The sequence below is a fragment of the Chiloscyllium punctatum genome, chromosome 27 (genome assembly GCF_047496795.1).
Source record: "Chiloscyllium punctatum isolate Juve2018m chromosome 27, sChiPun1.3, whole genome shotgun sequence".
Taxonomy (NCBI): domain Eukaryota; kingdom Metazoa; phylum Chordata; class Chondrichthyes; order Orectolobiformes; family Hemiscylliidae; genus Chiloscyllium; species Chiloscyllium punctatum.
In genome coordinates, this window is record NC_092765.1 from 48,380,935 (window position 1) to 48,400,977 (window position 20,043).

General features: G+C 41.6%; 1 protein-coding gene across 9 annotated transcripts in view; it reads left to right on the forward strand.

Moving 5' to 3' along the window:
• Nucleotides 1-20,043, forward strand: part of adgrb2 (adhesion G protein-coupled receptor B2) — a 758,374-nt gene that overhangs the window by 456,234 nt on the left and 282,097 nt on the right. For all 9 annotated transcript variants that reach the window (XM_072548607.1, XM_072548608.1, XM_072548609.1 and 6 more), the window contains 2 exons: nucleotides 1,875-1,950; nucleotides 15,023-15,122. In XM_072548607.1, coding sequence (XP_072404708.1) covers nucleotides 1,875-1,950; nucleotides 15,023-15,122 — 176 coding nt within the window. The remainder of the gene's footprint in view (nucleotides 1-1,874; nucleotides 1,951-15,022; nucleotides 15,123-20,043) is intronic.

Below are 20,043 nucleotides of genomic sequence, written 5' to 3' on the forward strand. Positions count from 1 at the left end.
CATTTGTCCTATCCATGCCTGTCGTGATCGTATAAACTTCTGTAAGACACCCCTCAGTCTCCTGCGTTCTAAAGAAAAATGTTGTAGCTTGTCCAACCTCTCCCAATAACTCAGACCCTTGAGTCCTGGCAACATGCTTGGAAATTTCTTCTGCATTCTTTCCAGTTTAATAACATCTTTCCAATAACAAGGTGACCAAAACTAAACACAATACTCCAACTGTCACCTCACCAACGTCCTGTATAACTGCAACATAACTTCCCAACATCTATTCTCAGTGTTCTGCCTGATGAAGGCCAGTGTGCTAAAGGCCGCCTTCACTGCCCTGTCTACCTGTGACTCCACTTTTAGAGAATTGTGCACCTGAACTCCAAGGTCCCTCTGTTCCACTACACTCCTTAAGGCCCTATCATTCAACATGAAATTCCTACCTTGATTTGACTTTGCAAAATGCAAGACCTCACACTTATCAACATTAAACTTTCTCAGTCTATTTCCCCAGCTGATCAAGGTTCTGCTGCAATTTCTGATAACCTTCCTCACTGTCCACGATACCTATTTTAGTGTCATCTGCAAACTTACTAATTATGACTTGTACATTCTCATGCAAATCATTGATATAGATAACAGACAGCAATGGGTCCAGCACCGACCCCTGAGGCACTCCACTAGTCACATGCCTCCAGTCCGACAAGCATCCTTCTACTAATACCCTTTGCTTCCTACTATCCAGCCAATTTTGTATCCAATTTGCAAGGTCCCCCTGGATTTCATGCAATCTAACCTTCCAGACAGCCTACCATGTGAAACTGAAGGGTCTGTTTCTGTGCTGCACATCTGTATGTTACTGAGAGTAGACTTATTAGTTGTAATGTATTAACTTAATGCTAGCCCAGACACTACCATTAATGTTTGCATACAATAACCACCGATAATAAGCATTTGTTGGATTTAGTTTTAAAAGATAGCTATGCTTTATTATGTCATGAGAAATAACATTAAAAATTGCTACACCGGGTGAAATATCTTTATGGAAGGAAAAACCCATTTTAAATGATTTCCTAACATTTACTCCTTGTCGAATATATCAAAACAGATCATTCATTTTATGGCATTTTGCATGGCATTTGCTTGTTAAATTTGGTGGCCATGTTTACCAACATTACATTAGTGAATGTCTAGTCAATAGAATGCTATTGTGAATTGCTTTGGTTCTGCTTGCAATTGTGAAACTGGCTCAACCAGCTGTTGTTTTTTCTATTGGTATATTTTAGGTCATTGTAGAGAGTACTGGACTGCAACTAATCTGTACTGGCAGTTGTGGTGCTCAGTACTGCCGTTGGGTCATAAAAATTGAAAATTATTTTATTCCTTTAATACTGAATCTTGAATCAACCCAAATTTCATGAAGCTATTTTACATGTTAATGGGATTTAGACTCAGATGGTGCATACATTTTGAACTTCCAGCACTATGGGCTTCCAGTATTTTGGGCTTTTCTAAATATGTTTAGGCTCCGAAAGAAAGTTTGAACAGGTTTACAAAGATTGAAAATCTCAAACTTCCTTCCTGAACAACGTGCTCAAGAATCTATCAGCCTCAAGCTATAAATCTCATGGATGGAATCTTATGGTTTCTTTAGTTTTAATTGAAATATTTAATCATATATCTTAATTTGCTTCTTTCACTAATGATAATAACACTTTCATTTTAAAATATTTTGATAGATATAGATGATCCTTATTGAATTGTGTGATTCTACATTATTCCTTTGTTTTGATATTGTTATAGAAGTGATTGTTTTAACATCTTAAAGCCTCGATTTGAAATTTAATAGAATGAGCCTCACAATGTTGTTTTTCCATGCATTTTAGAAACAGATGACTCGACCTATTATGTGATCGGAGCTGTGCTATATCGGACGCTGGGTCTCATCTTACCTGTTACAAAGTAGGTTGGCGCTGTTCACATTCCATGAACCATTGGATAGTGCTAGCTAAGAGTAACATCACTCTATCTGCTAAGATCTTTGGCACCCTATCCCCATAGTTGCCTTACGTACTTATCCTTTCACAGAAGTTGCCTATCTGTGCTGCTGCTCATTTGAATCACTGAACATGGAAACTATCGCCACTGAAAAAGGCATTATGGTTTGACTCCCAACTCCCAGCTCTCCTGCAGCAAAAGAGACCTGTTAGATTTAAAAGGTACAGTCCACATTTCTGAAGGAGTCATGATCAGAATCTCCTACCAGAAATGCAGTGTTGTGCCTTAGAGGGAAAAACAGGAATCCCTCAGTTGTCACCCCTCAATAAATCTGGCACATTCATTGATCCCCTGGTGTGTAAATATAAGAATGGTGACTGTGAGAGTATAGAGTTTCACCACCTCAAATAAGATTGATGAGATGCCTGTTTTAGAACTAAGTACAAAATGATATCCCCAAGCTCAAAGATCTATAGTATATTTAAATTTGTGGAAAGATAACTGCCTCCAGATAGTATAGTGACAATGTCACTTCTATTACTAGGCTAGTAGCCAAGAAGAACATGAAGACTGCAAATGCTGGAGATCAGAGTCAAAATGTATGGTGCTGGAAAAGCACAACAGGTCATGCAGCATCCGAGGAGCAGGAGATTAGATTACATTACAATGTGGAAGCAGGCCCTTCGGCCCAACAAGTCCACACTGACCTGCCGATGCGCAACCCACCCATACCTCTACATTTACCCCTGACCTAACACTACGGGCAATTTAGCATGGCCAATTCGCCTGACCTGCACATCTTTGGACTGTGGGAGGAAACCGGAGCACCTGGAGGAAACCCAAGCAGACACGGGGAGAACGTGCAAACTACAGCACCACACTTCTTGACACTAGTAACCAAGAATCCTAGCTAATCTTTCTGAGGACATAGGTTTGAATCCCATGATGACAGATAGTGAAATTTGAATTCAATAAAAATCTGGATTAAAATGCTCACTTAATGCAATGCCCTTTAGGAAAGGAAATCTGCCATTCTTACCTGGTCTGAGTCTATATGGGACTCCAGGCACACAGCAGTTGGTTGACTATAACTGAGACTAGGGAGTGGCACTATATGTCACTTACAGCCAATAAATAAAAATGAAGTACTCTTACATAAGACCACATTATTTGATTTAATTATTGTTCCTGGCAATACAGAGAGTCATCCAATTCCATTTAATCATGGTTGGAAGGATGTGATGTTTTGTTGTTAATTTAATTTTCAACAAGAATTTATGTCTTAACTGATTGTCATGACCTAAGTTGCTTCTCAGGAGCTTTGCAAAGTAAAATTAGATGTTGTACCACCAAAAGCAACATTAGTCGGATGGTCAAACATATGGTCAAAGAGGTAGTTTTAAAAAAATTGTTATAAAGGAAGGAAGAATGACAGATAAGTGGTGATGTTTAGGGAGAGAATTCCAGAGTTTATTACCATTATGTCTACCATTGGTAGAGCACGATTTGGAGCAGTGTTAGAGCAATTTAGTTTAGAGTTAATGGTCAAACAGCCAGAATGAGAAGAGCACAGAAGATTGGAGGATTAGAAGAGATTATAGAGATTGGGACAGGTGTCGCCAAGGAGGCATTTAAAAATGACAAGTTTTAAAGTTTGACAAACAATGTTCAAGGAGCAATAGTTATGCAATGTAATGAGTTGACAACAAAGGAGAGTAAGAAAAATACCATTTATGTTCAGAACCTTTCAATAAGAATCATTATTGAAATATGTCAAAGCATTTCACCCAATGAATCACGCCTCTAATAATTTGCCTATACTGTGAGCTGGTCTAGCCGGATTCAATTCTGGTTGTGAGGACCTTTTGGTTTCCCCCATCACCACAAGCTGTTTCAATTTTGCCAGGACCGGATCTTACTGCATCCAATGTTTGATATTGTCAGCTATGATTTGAAGCATGTCCAGAAAATTTAAAACCATTACAGACTCTTCCAATGGCGGTACAACCGGTGGTGTATCTGCCAGTGGGAGGCAGCTCAAAGCATCCGCTTTGGCCTCCTGGACAGTGTTCCAATTTATAACTATATGCATTCAGTATTGAAGTCCACCACTGAATTCGGCCTGAAGCCGTGGACGGCACTGTCTTGTTCTCTTTAAGTAGACCTAGCAGGGGTTTGAGGTCAGTTGTTATATTGGTGCAATTTTCTGACTTCAAATATGACCACGAAACCTTCCTTCTCTATCTGGGTATATTTACATTTTGCATTAATCAAAGTCCTGAATGCATTATCTATTGGGTGGTCCCCTCTATTGATCCACCCATTAGCTAATATTACCCCAATGCCATACGGGGAGACATCACATGTCAATACCAGACTTCACTTGGGATCATAGGAAGGAACACATTAGAGGACAATTGCAGTTACTTCACTTCCCTGAACATAACGGCTTGCCTAAGTGATCATTTCCAAGGCTGACCCTTTTTTAGGAGTTGATGCAAAGGTGCCAGGATGTGTGAACGTTCCTTAATAATTCACTAACCCAAAGAAAGATCTAAGCTCCGGTGCCGATCTGGGAGCCAGAGCATCTTTGATCATCCTCACTTTATCTTCCAATGTAACCCGGTCTTGTCAACTCTGTAGCCCAAGTAGATCACTTGGGGTGCCTAGATCACACATTCTAAGGTATTCCCTTCTAAGGTGTACCCTCTGCCTGTGAGAAATGTTTAAGGGCTATGTCCAAGTTCTTAAGTTCTCCTTATTGGTCTTCCCTCTTGTTAACACATCCTGGGGTAGTCCTTGGAAAATGTCCTCCATTGTTCACTGAAAAATTGCACAGGTTAATGATACCCCAAATGGCAGTCTTATATATTGGTACAAACCCTTGTGGGTATTAACTGTAGCATACCTCTGACAATCTTCATCTAACTGCAGTAGTAAGTACATATGGCTCATGTCTGACCTTCGAGAAGGACTGTCCCCCTACCAGCTTTGTGTGTAAATCCTCTCTGTGAGGGATTGGGTACCTTGCCAGCTGGGAAAAGCAGTTTACCATTTGTTTAAATCTACAAAGGCAAGTTGACCCAATGGGCTCACAATCAGTGTGACTGGTACTGCTCATTTGTCAAACCATTTGGCTGAGCTTGGCTTTGTTTTGGGATTTTGCAGTGGGCTGACCTAGAGTCCCTGAGTGAGGTAAATGCAATTTCCTTCACTCAAGTGGTGTTCCCAAGCTCAGTCGGACTGGAGAGGGTGCCCACTTTCATTGAATACCCTGTAACTCATATGCTTCACTGGCTGCATTTTCCAATGACAAAGCCAGTTGTAGTGTCTGTTTGAAGGCACTTTTGCATGGTTACATCATTAATTCCATATATCAAACTCTCTCTCAGCATCTCATTAAGGATTAAACCAAAGACAGTTGCATCTGCCAGTCATCTTAACCTAATCAAAAATCACAGTACAGGTTCCCCTGGTATTTGAATCGCTAATTGGACCAGATTAATAGCCCCAATCAAGGAACTCATTCTATGAAATCTATCTGGCTGACCTTGTTATAATGACCACATTGATAAATAAGCAAATCCTTCTTCCCCTGAATTTTTAAAAAAAAATTTGATGACCCCACTTCTAATATCATCTAAGGCTCATTCTAAGGCCCAGATTTCAAAGTCTCACAATTCTCTGAGCGAGAAAAGAAAATCATCTCTAACCTAAAACGGTGACCCATAATTAAAAATTGGCCCCTGGTTCTGGACTCATCTACGAGAGGAAACATCCTTTTCGTGTCCACCTTACTAAGGCTGTTCAGGGTCCATGCGCTCAATCTAGTCACCCTTCTAAATCTATTTATATTTATGTATGTAGCTCTCATACAGCACCAGTAAAACACATTAGATAATCATTATCATGCTATTTTCAGGAACTTGCTGTACACAAATTAGCTACAGCTAATTATCTTTACATGCTTTGCAGCTATACATAGAAACACAAACACTTTTGAAATCACTGTCTAAACTTTTCAACTTTTTTACCTCAAATATTATTGATTCAATCTTACCTTGACCTATTCATATACAAATAAAGACTTAAAAGATCAGCAAATTATATTTTAAATTATTACAGTGGATGCAAGTCAAGTTTATGGATTCCGTTTCATTTATCATTACAAATTAAGCTCCTTATTTAGCATGTATGGCATGAGTGACAAAGAACTTTGAGGAAGGCAGAATGGTGGATGTTGTCAATATAAAACTTTCAGCAAGGCATTTCTCAAGGTTCCACATGGTACAATGGTTAGCAAAGTTAGATCACATAGAGTACTGGGAGAGCTAGCCATTTGGATACAAAATTGCCTTGAAAGGAGAAGCAGAGAGTGATAGAAGGTCTTTTTTCAGACTGGAGACGTGTGAGCAGCAGTGTGCTGCAAGGATTAATGCTGTGTACATTGCTTTGTCATTTATATAAAGTTTGGATGTGAATACAGAAAGATCTGTTAGTGGGTTTGCAGATGACACCAAAATTGGTGGTGTAGCTGACAATGAACAAGGTTATCTCAGAGTACAGGAGAAAGTGAGGACTGCAGATGCTGGAGATCAGAGCTGAAAATGTGTTGCTGGAAAAGCGCAGCAGGTCAGGCAGCATCCAAGGAACAGGAGAATCAACGTTTCGGGCATCAGCCCTATCTCAGAGTACAACAAGACCTTAATCAGATGGGTTGATGAACGAAGGAGTGGCAAATGGAGTTTAATTTAAAGAAATGTGAGATGTTGCATTTGGTAAGGCAAATTAGGCAGGAGTTAAACACTGAATACGATATTGTGGGGATAACTGAGACATGGCTTCAAGTGGACAGGGCCTGGGAATTGAATATTCAAGGTTACATGTGCTATCGTAAGGACAGACTGATGGGCAGAGGGGGTGGGGTGGCCATGTTGGTAAGGGACGATATTCAATCCCTTGCGCGGGGGGAGCCTAGAATCAGGGAATGTAGAGTCAGTATGGATAGAGCTGAGAAATTCTAAGGGTAAAAAGACCCTCCTGGGAGTTATCTACAGGCCCCCAAACAGTAGTCTGGATGTCGGATGTAAGTTGAATCAGGAGCTAAAATTGGCCTGTTGCAAAGATGTTAGTACTGTTGTTATGGGGGATTTCAACATGCAGGTAGACTGGGAAAATCAGGATGGTTTTGGACCTCAAGAAAGAGACTTTGTGGAGTGCCTCTGAGATGGATTCTTAGAACAGCTGGTGCTGGAGCCTACCAGGGAGAAGGCAATTCTGGATCTGGTATTGTGTAACCAACCAGAATTGATCAGGGTGCTCGAAGTGAAGGAGCCATTGGGAAGTAGTGACCATAATATAATAAGTTTTAGTCTGCAATTTGAAAGGGAGAGGGTACAATCGGAAGTGACAATATTTCTGTTGAATAAAGGGAACTGTGGAGCTATGAGGGAGGAGCTCGCCAAAGTTCAATGGTGCAATACCTTCCCAGGGATGACAGTGGAGGAACAATGGCAGATATTTCTGGGTATAATGCAGAAGATGCAGGATCAGTTCATTCCAAAAAGGAAGAAAGATCCTAGGAGGAGGCATGGGTGGCAGTGGCTAACGAGGGAAGTTAAGAAACATATAAAGTTAAAAGAGTAAAAGTATAACATAGCAAAGATAAGTGGGAAAACGGAGGACTGGGAAGCTTTTAAAGAATAACATAGGATTACTAAGAAGGAAATACGCAGAGAAAAAATGAGATACAAAGGTAAACTGGCCAAAAATATAAAGGAGGATAGTAAAAGCCTTTTTAGGTATGTGAAAGGCAAAAAAATGGTTAAGACTAAAATTGGGCCCTTGAAGACAGAAACAGGGGAATATATTACGGGGAACAAAGAAACGGCAGAAGAATTGAATTGGTACTTCAGATCTGTGTTCACTGGGGAAGACACAATCAATCTCCCTGAGGTAACAGTGGCTGAAGGACCTGAACTGAAGGGAATTTATATTTGCCAGGAATTGGTGTTGGAGAGACTGTTAGGTCTGAAGGTTGATAAGTCCCCGGGGCCTGATGGTCTACATCCCAGGGTACTGAAGGAGGTGGCTCGAGAAATTGTGGATGCGTTGGTGATTATTTTCCAGAGTTCGACAGATTCGGGATCAGTTCCTGCAGATTGGAGGGTGGCTAATGTTGTACCACTTTTTTAAGAAAGGTGGGAGAGAGAAAGCAGGACATTATAGACCAGTTAGTCTGACCTCAGTGGTGGGAAAGATGCTGGAGTCTATTATAAAGGATGAAATTACAACACATCTGGATAGTAGTAACAGGATAGGTCAGAGTCAGCATGGATTTATGAAGGGGAAATCATGCATGACTAATCTTCTGGAATTTTTTGAGGATGTAACTCTGAAAATGGATGAGGGAGATCCAGTAGATGTAGTGTAACTGGACTTTCAGAAAGCTTTTGATAAAGTCCCACATAGGAGGTTAGTGAGTAAAATTAGGGTGCATGGTTGGCTGACCGGAAACAAAGAGTAGTGATAAACGGTTCCATTTCAGAATGGCAGGCAGTGACCAGTGGGGTACCACAGGGATCAGTGCTGGGACCGCAGCTTTTTACAATAAAAATGTTAATGATATAGAAGATGGTATTAGTAATAACATTAGCAAATTTGGGTGGCAGGGTGAAATGTGAGGAGGATGTTAGGAGATTACAGGGTGACCTGGACAGGTTAGGTGAGTGGTCAGATGCATGGCAGATGCAGTTTAATGTGGATAAATGTATGGTTATCCACTTTGGTGGCAAGAACAGGAAGGCAGATTACTACCTAAATGGAATCAATTTAGGTAAAGGGGCAGTACAGAGAGATCTGGATGTTCTTGTACACCAGTCAATGAAGGTAAGCATGCAGGTACAGCAGGTAGTGAAGAAGACTAACAGCATGCTGGCCTTCATAACAAGAGGAATTGAGTATAGAAGCAAAGAGGTTCTTCTGCAGCTGGTGAGACCACACCTGGAGTACGCAGTTCTGGTCTCCAAATTTGATTAGATTAGATTACTTACAGTTTGGAAACAGGCCCTTCAGCCCAACAAGTCCATACCGACCCGCCAAAGCGCAACCCACCCAGACCCATTCCCTTACAGTTACCCCTTCACCTAACACTACGGGCAATTTAGCATGGCCAATTCACCTAACCTGCACATTTTTGGATTGTGGGAGGAAACCGGAGCACCCGGAGGAAACCCATGCAGACACGGGGAGAATGTGCAAACTCCACACAGAGTCCCTGAGACGGGAATTGAACCCGGGTCTCTGACGTTGTGAGGCAGCAGTGCTAACCACCGTGCCGTGAGGAAAGACATTCTGGCTATTGAGGGAATGCAGCATAGGTTCACAAGGTCAATTCCTGGAATGGCGGGACTACCTTACGCTGAAAGACTGGAGCGACTGGACTTGTATACCCTTGAGTTTAGAAGACTGAGAGGGGATCTGATTGAGACATATAAGATTATGAAAGGATTGGACACTCTGGCAGCAGGAAACATGTTTCTGTTGATGGGTGAGTGTCGAACCAGAGGACACAGCTTAAAATGGACACAGGGTAGACCATTTAGGACAGAGATGAGGAGAAACTTCTTCACCCAGAGAGTGGTGGCTGTGTGGAATGCTCTGCCCCAGAAGGCTGTGGAGGCCCAGTCTCTGGATTCATTTAAGAAAGAGTTGGATAGAGCTCTCAAGGATAGTGGAATCAAGGGTTATGGAGATAAGGCAGGAACAGGATACTGATTAAGGATGATCAGCCATGATCATATTGAATGGTGGTACAGGCTCGAAGGGCAGAATGGCCTACTCCTGCAGCTATTGTCTATTGTCTTAATGATAGGGTGCAGAGGAGTGTTGCCAAACAAAGATACTTTGGCGTGCAGGTTCATAGGTCCTTGAAAGTGGAGTTGCAGATAGACAGAGTAGTGAAGATGGCGTTTCGTACACTTTGCTTTTATTGGTGAGTGAATATATGAGTTGGGTTGTAATGCTGCGCTGTCCAGGACATTGGTTAGGCCATTTTTGGAATACTGCGTTCAGTTCCAGTCCTCTGATATAGGAAAAGTGTTGTTAAACTTGAAAAGGTTCATGAAATATTTACAAAGATGTTGCCAGGGTTGGAGGGTTTGAAGTAGAAGGAGAGGCTGAATCGGCTCTTTTCCCTGGAGCATCGGAGGCTAAGGTGTGACCTTATCGAAGTTTATAAAATCATAAGCGGTATAGATAGGATAAATGGACAAGGTATTTTTCTCAGGGTAGGAGAGCCCAAAACTAAAGGGCATAGAACATAGAACATTACAGCGCAGTACAGACCCTTCGGCCCAGGCCTGCGCCGACCTGTGAAACCAATCTGAAGCCCATCTAACCTACACTATTCCATTCTTGTCCATATGCCTATCCAATAACCATTTAAATGCCCTTAAAGTTGGTGAGACTACTCCTGTTGAGGCAGTGTGTTCCACGCCCCTACTACTCTCTGAGTAAACAAACTACCTCTGACATCTGTCATCTCTATCACCCCTCAATTTAAAGCTATGTCACCTCCTGCTCGCCATCGCCATCCAGGGAAAAAGACTCTCACTGTCCAGTCTATCCAACCCTCTGATTATCTAATATGTCTCAATTATGTCACCTCTCAACCTTCTTCTCTCTAACGAAAGCCTCAAGTCTCTCAGCAAGTCCTTTTAAAACCTTTCCTCCATTCTGGGCAACATCCTAGTAAATCTCCTCTGATCCCTTTCCAAAGCCCCCACATCCTTCCTATAATACAATACTCCAAATGTGGCCACACCAGAGTTTTGTACAGCTGCAACATGTCCTCATGGCTCTGAACCTCAATCCCTCTACCAATAAAAACTAACATACTGTATGCCTTCTTAACAACCTTTGCAATCTGAGTGGAAACTTTCAAGGATCTATGTACCTGGACACCGCAATCTCTTTGCTCATCTACACTACCAAGAATGTTACCATTAGCCCAGTGCTGTTTATTCCTGTTACTCCTTCGAAAGTGAATCACCTTACACCTTTCCGCATTAAACTCAATTTGCTACCTCTCAGTCTAGCTCTGTAGCTTATGTCTGTCTCTCTGTAACCTACAACATCCTTCGTCACTATTCACAACTCTACTGACCTTAGTGTCATCCGCAAATTTACTAACCTATCCTTCTATGCCCTCATCCAAGTCATTTATAAAAATGACAAACAAAAGTGGACCCAAAACAGATTCTTACAGTACACCACTAGGAACTGAACTCCAGGATGAATATTTTATATCAATCACCACCCTCTGTCTTCTTTTAGCTTAGCCAATTTCTGATCCAAACCGGTAAATCACCCTCAATCCCATGCCTCCACATTTTCTGCAATAGCCTACCGTGGGGAAACCTTAAGAAACGCCTTACTGAAATCCCTATACACCACATCAACCAGTTTACTCTCATCCACCTATTTGGTCACCTGCTCAAAGAACTCAATAAGGTTTGTAAGGCACGACCTACCCGAATCATCTTACTCCTTTCTGGATGATTATAAACCCTATTTCTTATTACCTTTTCCAACACTTTACTCATAACCAAAGTAAGGCTCACAGGTCTATAATTTCCAGGGTTGTCTCTATTCCCCTTCTTGAACAAGGGAACAACAATTGCTAGCCTCCACTCTTCTGGCACTATTCCTGTAGACAATGACGACATAAAGATCAAAATCAAAGGCTCAGCAATCTTCTCCTTGGCTTCCCAAGAATCATAGGAGAAATCCCATCAGGGCCAGGGAACTTATCTATTTTTACACTTTCCAGAATTGCTCCTTGTGCACCTCAATCCCGTCTGGTCTAGTAGCCTGTATCTCAGTATTTTCCTCAACCACATTGTCTTTTTCTAGTGTGAATACTGATGAAAAGTATTCATTTAGCGTTTCCCCTATATCCTCTGACTCCACGCACAACTTCCCACCACTGTCCTTGATTGGTCCTAATCTTACTCTAGTCATTCTTTTATTCCTGATATACCTGTAGAAAGCCTTAGGATTTTCCTTGATACTATCTGGCCATGACTTCTCATGTCCCCTCCTGGCTGTTCTTAGCTCTCTCTTTAAATCTTCATTGGTTAACTTGGAACTCTCAAGCGCCCTAACTGAGCCATCACATCTCATCCTAACATAAGCCGCCTTCTTCCCCTTGACAAGAGATTCAACTTCCTTAGTAAACCACGACTCCCGCACTGGACAACCTCTTCCCTGCCTTACCGGTACACACTTATAAAAGACCCACTGTCGCTGGTTCCTTGAATAAGCTCCACATTTCAATTGTGCCCATCCCTTGCAGTTTCCTTTCCCATCCTATGCATCCTAAACCTTGCCCAATTGCATCGTAATTGCCTTTTCCCCAGCTATAACTCTTGCCCTGCAGTACATACCTTTCCCTTTCCATCACTAAATTAAACATAAGTGAATTGTGGTTACTATCACCGAAGTGCTCACCTACCTCTAAATTTAACACCTGGCTGGTTTCATTACCCAGTACCAAATCTAGATTTAACCTTGACTAAATAGATTTAAGGTGAGAAGGGAAAGATTTAAAAGGGACCTAAGGGGCGACTTTCCACACAGCATGGTGCCTGTGGAAGTGGTGGAAGCACATACAATTTGACCATTTGAAAGGCATCTGGATGGGTATATGAATAGGAAGGGCGGAGAGGGATATGGGCCAAATGCTGGTCGAAGGAACCAGATTAATTTAGGATATCTGGTCAGCGTGGAAGAGTGCACTGAACGGTCTGTTTCCGTACTGTATGACTGTATATTACAAGAGCTGAACAAAATGGAAAGACAATTCAAGATGTTCATCCAATTTAACTTCCAGTATAGCTGACATCATGAGAAAGGGCAAATACATCTGCAATCTATTGTTATACATGTTCAATCAAATCTCAATTATATCTCAAAAAAGCCTTTTCATTACCAAACATTCAAAAATCAAGCAAGGTTTCCTAGCCAATTCAGCTAGTTAAGGTACTCACTGTTCAGTACTGACAGGTTTGATTAGAATCTGTGCTCCATCAGACCAATTGGAGCGCAGATATTACAACTACCTCACTGAGAGAAATTAATTAGAGTTCAGGCTCCTGCTTTCAGTATGTGGTATATCAATAGTTAGCTGGATCTTTTCCTCACTCAACTACCACAATGCATATGTGGTCATTGAGTGAGGCAAAGATCAAGATAACTATTTTCTTGTTTGCACAAAGTGAACAATAAGAGAAGATAACTTCTGTACGTCTGGATCCAGGTCCTTCAATGAATCAAAGTTTAAAGGAAGAGAGGAAGGCAGAACATTTATAGAAAATGGCAAATCAGAAAAATAAATCATAAATGACAATAGTCATGTTGATATTTTCAAAAGTTAATTTGGGTAATGAAAGTATCAGGGAAACAGTAAAAGACCCACCAGAATGAGCTTTAAATAATAAACGAGGCTCTGGTTCAATTAGTCTCAATTATTAATTATGTATTTATTTTATTAATTACATTAATAAGGTGGCATGGCAGTCACATTGTTCACGATACTGTCCTTTTACCTCATCTCATTCAAGATAGATTCTTCAGTGTTTCTCAAATAAAAACTGGTTTTAAGCAGGCTGAATGCAGCTTTTACTGGATGTACAGAATTGACTCTATTGTGGTATTATTTTATGTTAATGCTGTTTGCCAATCTCAAAAAAAGGAAATGTCAGGGGTAATGTTTTTGGCTAAGCCTTATTATTGGAAGAGTATAGAGGAGACTTTCTTCTGCAGCTGGCCAAAAATTGTCACCTCTGTAATTGAATAACTTCAATAATTTGCAGTACTCTGCTGCATTTTCCTGAATGACTACTTTTAATAATTTGGGTTTCAGTTAGTCCTTCTTGACAAATCCCTTTAACTGAAAATAAAATGAATCCATCCTCCATCATCGTATGTGTGATTAAAATAAATAGTAATTCAAACAAAAAACTTCCTCAACAATACTGGATCAATGGTTGTGAAAGTCATTTCTGGTATTTCATAATTACATTCCAGTTTTCAGTCATCAAATGAAAATACAAAATAAAATCTCACTCTATGATATCGGTTGTCAGTTCAATAAATAGCTGATTGATGCATGATCCTGCAGTGTCAATCACATTTGAAATGCAGCTCCCTACAAGGTTTGCTGGTATTATAGAGACCAGTTAGCACCAGATATCTGAGTTTTCTCAATCACTGCCTAATTGGAAATTATTCTCCCAGCAAGCTGAAGCTCAGTGTGAGTTTGGACCCTAAAACGTTAGCAACAACACTGGGGGCATTATTTGTGGCATATTGATATCTTCTTTACAGTTAAAACTGATGCTGCCACATGTGTCAGGAACCTGTCTGTGACCAGCATCATGCCTTCTTATGCAGGCACTTCTAACATCAGTTATCTGTAAAGAACAATTTACAGATAACATTTCTTTGATGGTGGTTGAATTAAATAAATTCAGATTGAGTAATCATGACTGTATTCATAAATTGGTTGCATGCAAGTGAATTGAATGTGTCTGTGTGAATCTGCTGAAGAGCATGAATGAACATGCTATCCAATAGACACCAAAAGAAGCTTAGATAACCTTTGTATCCTGTTTTACAGTTAAAATCTCAAAGAAGACAGCATGTACAGCAGGCTTCTATTGGCAAATCCCACAGAATGAAATCATTACCTTGTCCATATATGTTTTTATAAATATGTACCTTAAATAATGTCATAATATTGTTCCATGTAAAAGATGAGCAAGGTAATGAAATTCAATGGCTATAAGAAATATACATCATTACCCCTTGGCTTGGATCATGAATGAATTAGATTTCATGACTCTTGCAGATCTGCAACATGGTCTACATACAGTTATATTCCAGGCATTGCGCATAATTCTGACAGTATTTCAACAAGCTTGCTTCCCACTTCTTGTTAATTTATACATGTCAATATCTGTCTCTTTTCCAGAAAGTCGATGGCAATAAATTCCAAAGTACTGACAGTAACAGTGAGGCCGCAGCCAAAGGCTTCCGAATCAATTGTTGTAGAGCTATCGCATCTTATTAATGTACGTAATATTATTATTACATTCAGCCACATTTGTGTGTACCTTATTATTGACCTTTGAAACCAAAGACAGTTTGGCCCCCATTAAAAAGAATCTGATTTATAAGAACCTTTTCAAATATTAAGTAAAGTAATATTAGTAAGCTTATTTTAATTATACTGTATGTTGAAAAAAGTTCTATTATTAAAATATAAAAATGAAATGTTATGGACCTAAAGGTGAATTGTAAGCACAGAAACATTGTTCAATAAATAAATACAACTGGTTATTAGCTAGCTTTAGTAGGCAGGACAGGCTTAATTTATTTTTCTACATTGAGTGGTTTCATGAATTTATAATTGTGCTAGCACCATTGTAAAACATCAGTAGCAGAAAGGTGTTTCTAATTCTGGTGGAGACTTAGCATTTCAAACAGAACAGCAAGCAGAAAGTACTAGGCTTTACAGTAACATTTTGCAAGCAGGAATTAGGGCTATAATCACCTTAAGCATTCATCAGCGGAAAGGGAAAAATACCCCAAGCTTTATCCTTTTGCCTTTGTAAGGAAATACTTGTATAGATGATGGGTGAGGAAAGGACTGACATACATACACATATGTAAACATTAAGAAATAGGAAAAGAAGTAGGCCATTCAGCCCATGTGTGTGCTTACCATTCAGTAATATGGCAGATCTGTTTTTTTTAAATTAGATTAGATTACTTACAGTGTGGAAACAGGCCCTTCGGCCCAACAAGTCCACACTGCCCCGCCGAAGCGTAACCCACCCATACCCCTACATCTACATCTACCCCTTACCTAACATTACGGGCAATTTAGCATGGCCAATTCACCTGATCTGCACATCTTTGGACTGTGGGAGGAAACCGGAGCACCCGGAGGAAACCCACGCAGACACGGGGAGAATGTGCAAACTCCACACAGTCAGTCGCCTGAGGCGGGAATTGAACCCGGGTCTCCGGCGCTGTGAGGCAGCAGTGCTAACCACTGTGCCACCGTGCCGCCCATAAGATGTCACCATCCATTTCCCCACATTCTGTATCAGATTAGATTACTTACAGTGTGGAAACAGGCCCTTTGGCCCAACAAGTCCACACCACCCCGCCGAAGCGCAACCCACCAATACCCCTACATTTACCCCTTACCCAACACTATGGGCAATTTACCATGGCCAATTCACCTGGCCTGCACATCTTTGGACTGTGGGAGGAAACCGGAGCACCCGGAGGAAACCCACGCAGACACGGGGAGGACGTGCAAACTCCACACAGTTAGTCGCCTGAGGCAGGAATTGAACCCGGGTCTCTTGCGCTGTGAGGCAGCAGTGCTAACCACTGTGCCACCGTGCCGCCCATAACCACCTTAACCACCACTGTTTGTGTTTCTAATTCCACATTCCCACCTACACATCCACCCCCCAACAACGTTTGATTCCCTTGCCTAACAAGAATCTATTTCTACTTTGTAAATACTCAATGAACCCATTTCTGTCACCACCTGAGGCAGAGAGCTCCAAAGTCATACAACCTTCCGAGAGAAAAAAAACTCTTTATTTCTGCCCTTAAAGGATAACACATTTTTAAAAAAAAATAAGAACAGTGCCTCCTACTCCGCACTCGCTAACAGGAAGAAATATTGAGTGGAATCTTATAAACATCTGAATGATGTGAGCCATGACATGATTCATGCAAGAGGTCCAACAAGGCCTCTCAAGTTGTCAGGAGCAACTTGCTGTGCCTTTATGCAACTGTCAGGCATTAAGTTGTTTCATTCCTGCTAGGTAGGGGTGAGTTACTTGTTAATGACTGTCTTAATATCGTTTGCTGAGATATTTGTATCATCGATAGTCACAGGGGAGGTGCCGGAAGACTGGAGGTTGGCAAACGTGGTGCCACTGTTTAAGAATGGTGGTAAGGACAAGCCAGGGAACTATAGACCGGTGAGCCTGACCTCGGTGGTGGGCAAGTTGTTGGAGGGAACCCTGAGGGATCGGATGTACATGTATTTGGAAAGCCAAGGACTGATTCAGGATAGTCAACATGGAAAATCATTTGTCACAAATTTGACTTGAGTTTTTTGAAGAAATAACAAAGAGGATTGATGAGGGTAGAACAGTAGATGTGATCTATATGGACTTCAGTAAGGTGTTCAACAAGGTTCCCCATGGGAGACTGATTAGCAAGGTTAGGTCTCATGAAATACAGGGAGAACTAGCCATTTGGATACAGAATTGGCTCAAAGGTAGAAGACAGAGGGTGGTGGTCAAGGGTTGTTTATCACACTGGAGGCCTGTGACCAGTGAAGTGCCACAAAGATCGGTGCTGGGTCCTCTATTTGTTGTCCTTTACATAAATGATTTGGATGTGAGCATAAGAGGTACAGGTAGTAAGTTCGCAGATGACACCAAAATTGGAGGTGTAGTGGACAGTGAAGAAGGTTACCTCAGATTACAACAGGATCTTGACTAGATGGGCCAATGGGCCAAGAATTGGCAGATGGAGTTTAATTCAGATAAATACGAGGTGCTGCATTTTGGGAAAGCAAATCTTAGCAGGGCTTATACATTTAATGGTAAGGTCCCAGGGAGTGTTGCTGAACAAAAAGACCTTGGAGTGCGGGTTCCTAGCTCCTTGAAAGTGGAGTCGCAGGTAGATAGGATAGTGAAGAAGGCATTTGGTATGCTTTCCTTTATTGGTCAGAGTATTGAGTACAGGAGTCGGAAGATCATGTTGTGGCTGTACAGGACATTGGTTAGGCCACTGTTGGAATATTGTGTGCAATTCTGGTCTCCTTCCTATTGGAAAGATGTTGTGAAACTTGAAAGAGTTCAGAAAAGATTTACAAGGATGTTGACAGGGTTGGAGGATTTGAGCTGTAGGGAGAGGCTGAACAGACTGGGGCTGTTTTCCCTGGAGTGTCGGAGGCTGAGGGGTGACCTTATAGAGGTTTACAAAATTATGAGGGGCATGGATAGGATAAATAGACAAGGTGTGTTCCCTGAGGTGGGGGAGTCCAGAACTAGAGAGCATAGGTTTTTAGGGTGACAGCGGAAAGATATGAAAGGGACCTAAGGGGCAACCTTTTCACACAGAGGGTGGTACATGTGTGGAATGAGCTGCCAGAGGAAGCGGTGGAGGCATTTGTATGGGTATATGAATAGGAAGGGTTTGGAGGGATATGGGACGGGTGCTGGCAGATGGGGCTAGATTGGGTTGGGATATCTGGTCGGCATGGACGGGTTGGACCGAAGGGTCTGTTTCCATGCTGTACATCTCTATAATTCTATCTTGCAAATCTTGCCTCATTAATTTGCAGTTTCCCATCTTACCAAATGCACCAAATAAACTAGACACTGAGAATTCTCGACATGGAAATCAGAGCAGGCACCTGACAATTTCAGCTCACCATTTGCTGCAAAGAGCCTCCATGTTGGACATCAGGCACCAACATCTCAGGGCACACTCAATGGGCAACAGCCACTCACTGCCTATGTCCACAAACATCGGTATCTAACATGAACTGGCCTATATGAACCCTCATAGCACATCTGCTAACAACTTACAGCACATTTGTGTACTTCAATGCTTCACCTCAGGACCTCCATCATTGCAAAAGTACAGTCGGTCCAAGGTTTACACCTTATGAACTGGAGAGGTGTACCTCAGACCGTTTGTTTGCTCTTAGTGTTCACTCACTTTGAGTCTACCTGAATGCTTACAATATCCCTGCCTTACCTTGATTTGACTTTTTTTGCACCTTACCATTCAGCCAAGAGATACCAGGTTCAGAATACTGTTATCTTGCCTTGCTGCTTAGTGCAGACACAATGCCAGGAAACTCATCATAGTTGTCAGCAGTCTGTGTTAAGTCAAGGAAGTTAGCTTTCAGTCAAGAGGTCTTGGCACAGTAATTAAAGGACAACCTCTGATACCAGTGCAGAGCCTTGGACATTGTCAGTGCAGCAATTCAGCTCTTTTTCCTTCTGTGGGACCTCAGAGGGACCTTCAGAATCACAATCTCTGGGACTGGACATCAATGCAGCAAAAGGTGTTATCATGCCAGTCTCCCTGCACAGAGCCTCAGGGTGCCGACCAGCTGAGGTGGAACTTTGCATCATTCGGGCATTCAGAGTCATGATCCTCTCTCCACAAGGAGTTAGAAACTGAATATCAGGCAGCTACCTTCTCTTCACTCTTTCTGTCTGTTATGGGCTGCTTTTCTCTTGGAGTGAGAGAAAGCCAGCCCATTAAAAGTGGGGACACAGCTGTTACATTTTTTCCAGGTGAGGAAATTTGCCAAACAAATGAGTAGACAGTGCAAAGGACATACAGAGTTAGTGTTGTTGGAGGGTGGATGATAGCAAGTGAGTGAAGATGTTGCAGGCAGTAGTGACAATGGTAGAGCTTGAGCCATGATGGGAGGTGGCTACAGCAGCAGAGGTAGAATGAGTGTGAGATTCCAGACAGATGATGGTGGCATTTATGCTGGCAGAGTGGAAAATGTGATTGACCCTCTTCCTAAATTGCTGGACATTCCTGCAGACAGCTGAAACTTGGCTGACCCAGTGGTGCTCTCTAACCACATCGGCATTCACTGGTGTTGTGACCTCCTCTGTTATTCCTGATGACCGGTGAAGTCCTATGTCGACATCCATCCATTAGGATCTCTCAGTCACTGTTGTTATGGACTAGGCCAGACTACTCAAAACATTCCTAAACAGGCAGCCCAGACTGTAACTTTGCAATTTGTTTTGGTAAGCATACAGTGAAAATTAGCTGGGGTAAGTTAGCTAGTTTAACTACTAGGTTTTAAAATAGACAAAAATCTATTCTCAAAATTATGGGATGAAACACAAAGAACAGAATATAGAATACCTACAGAACTCAGTCTATCCAGACTAGACTTTATTATCCTGTTCCAAA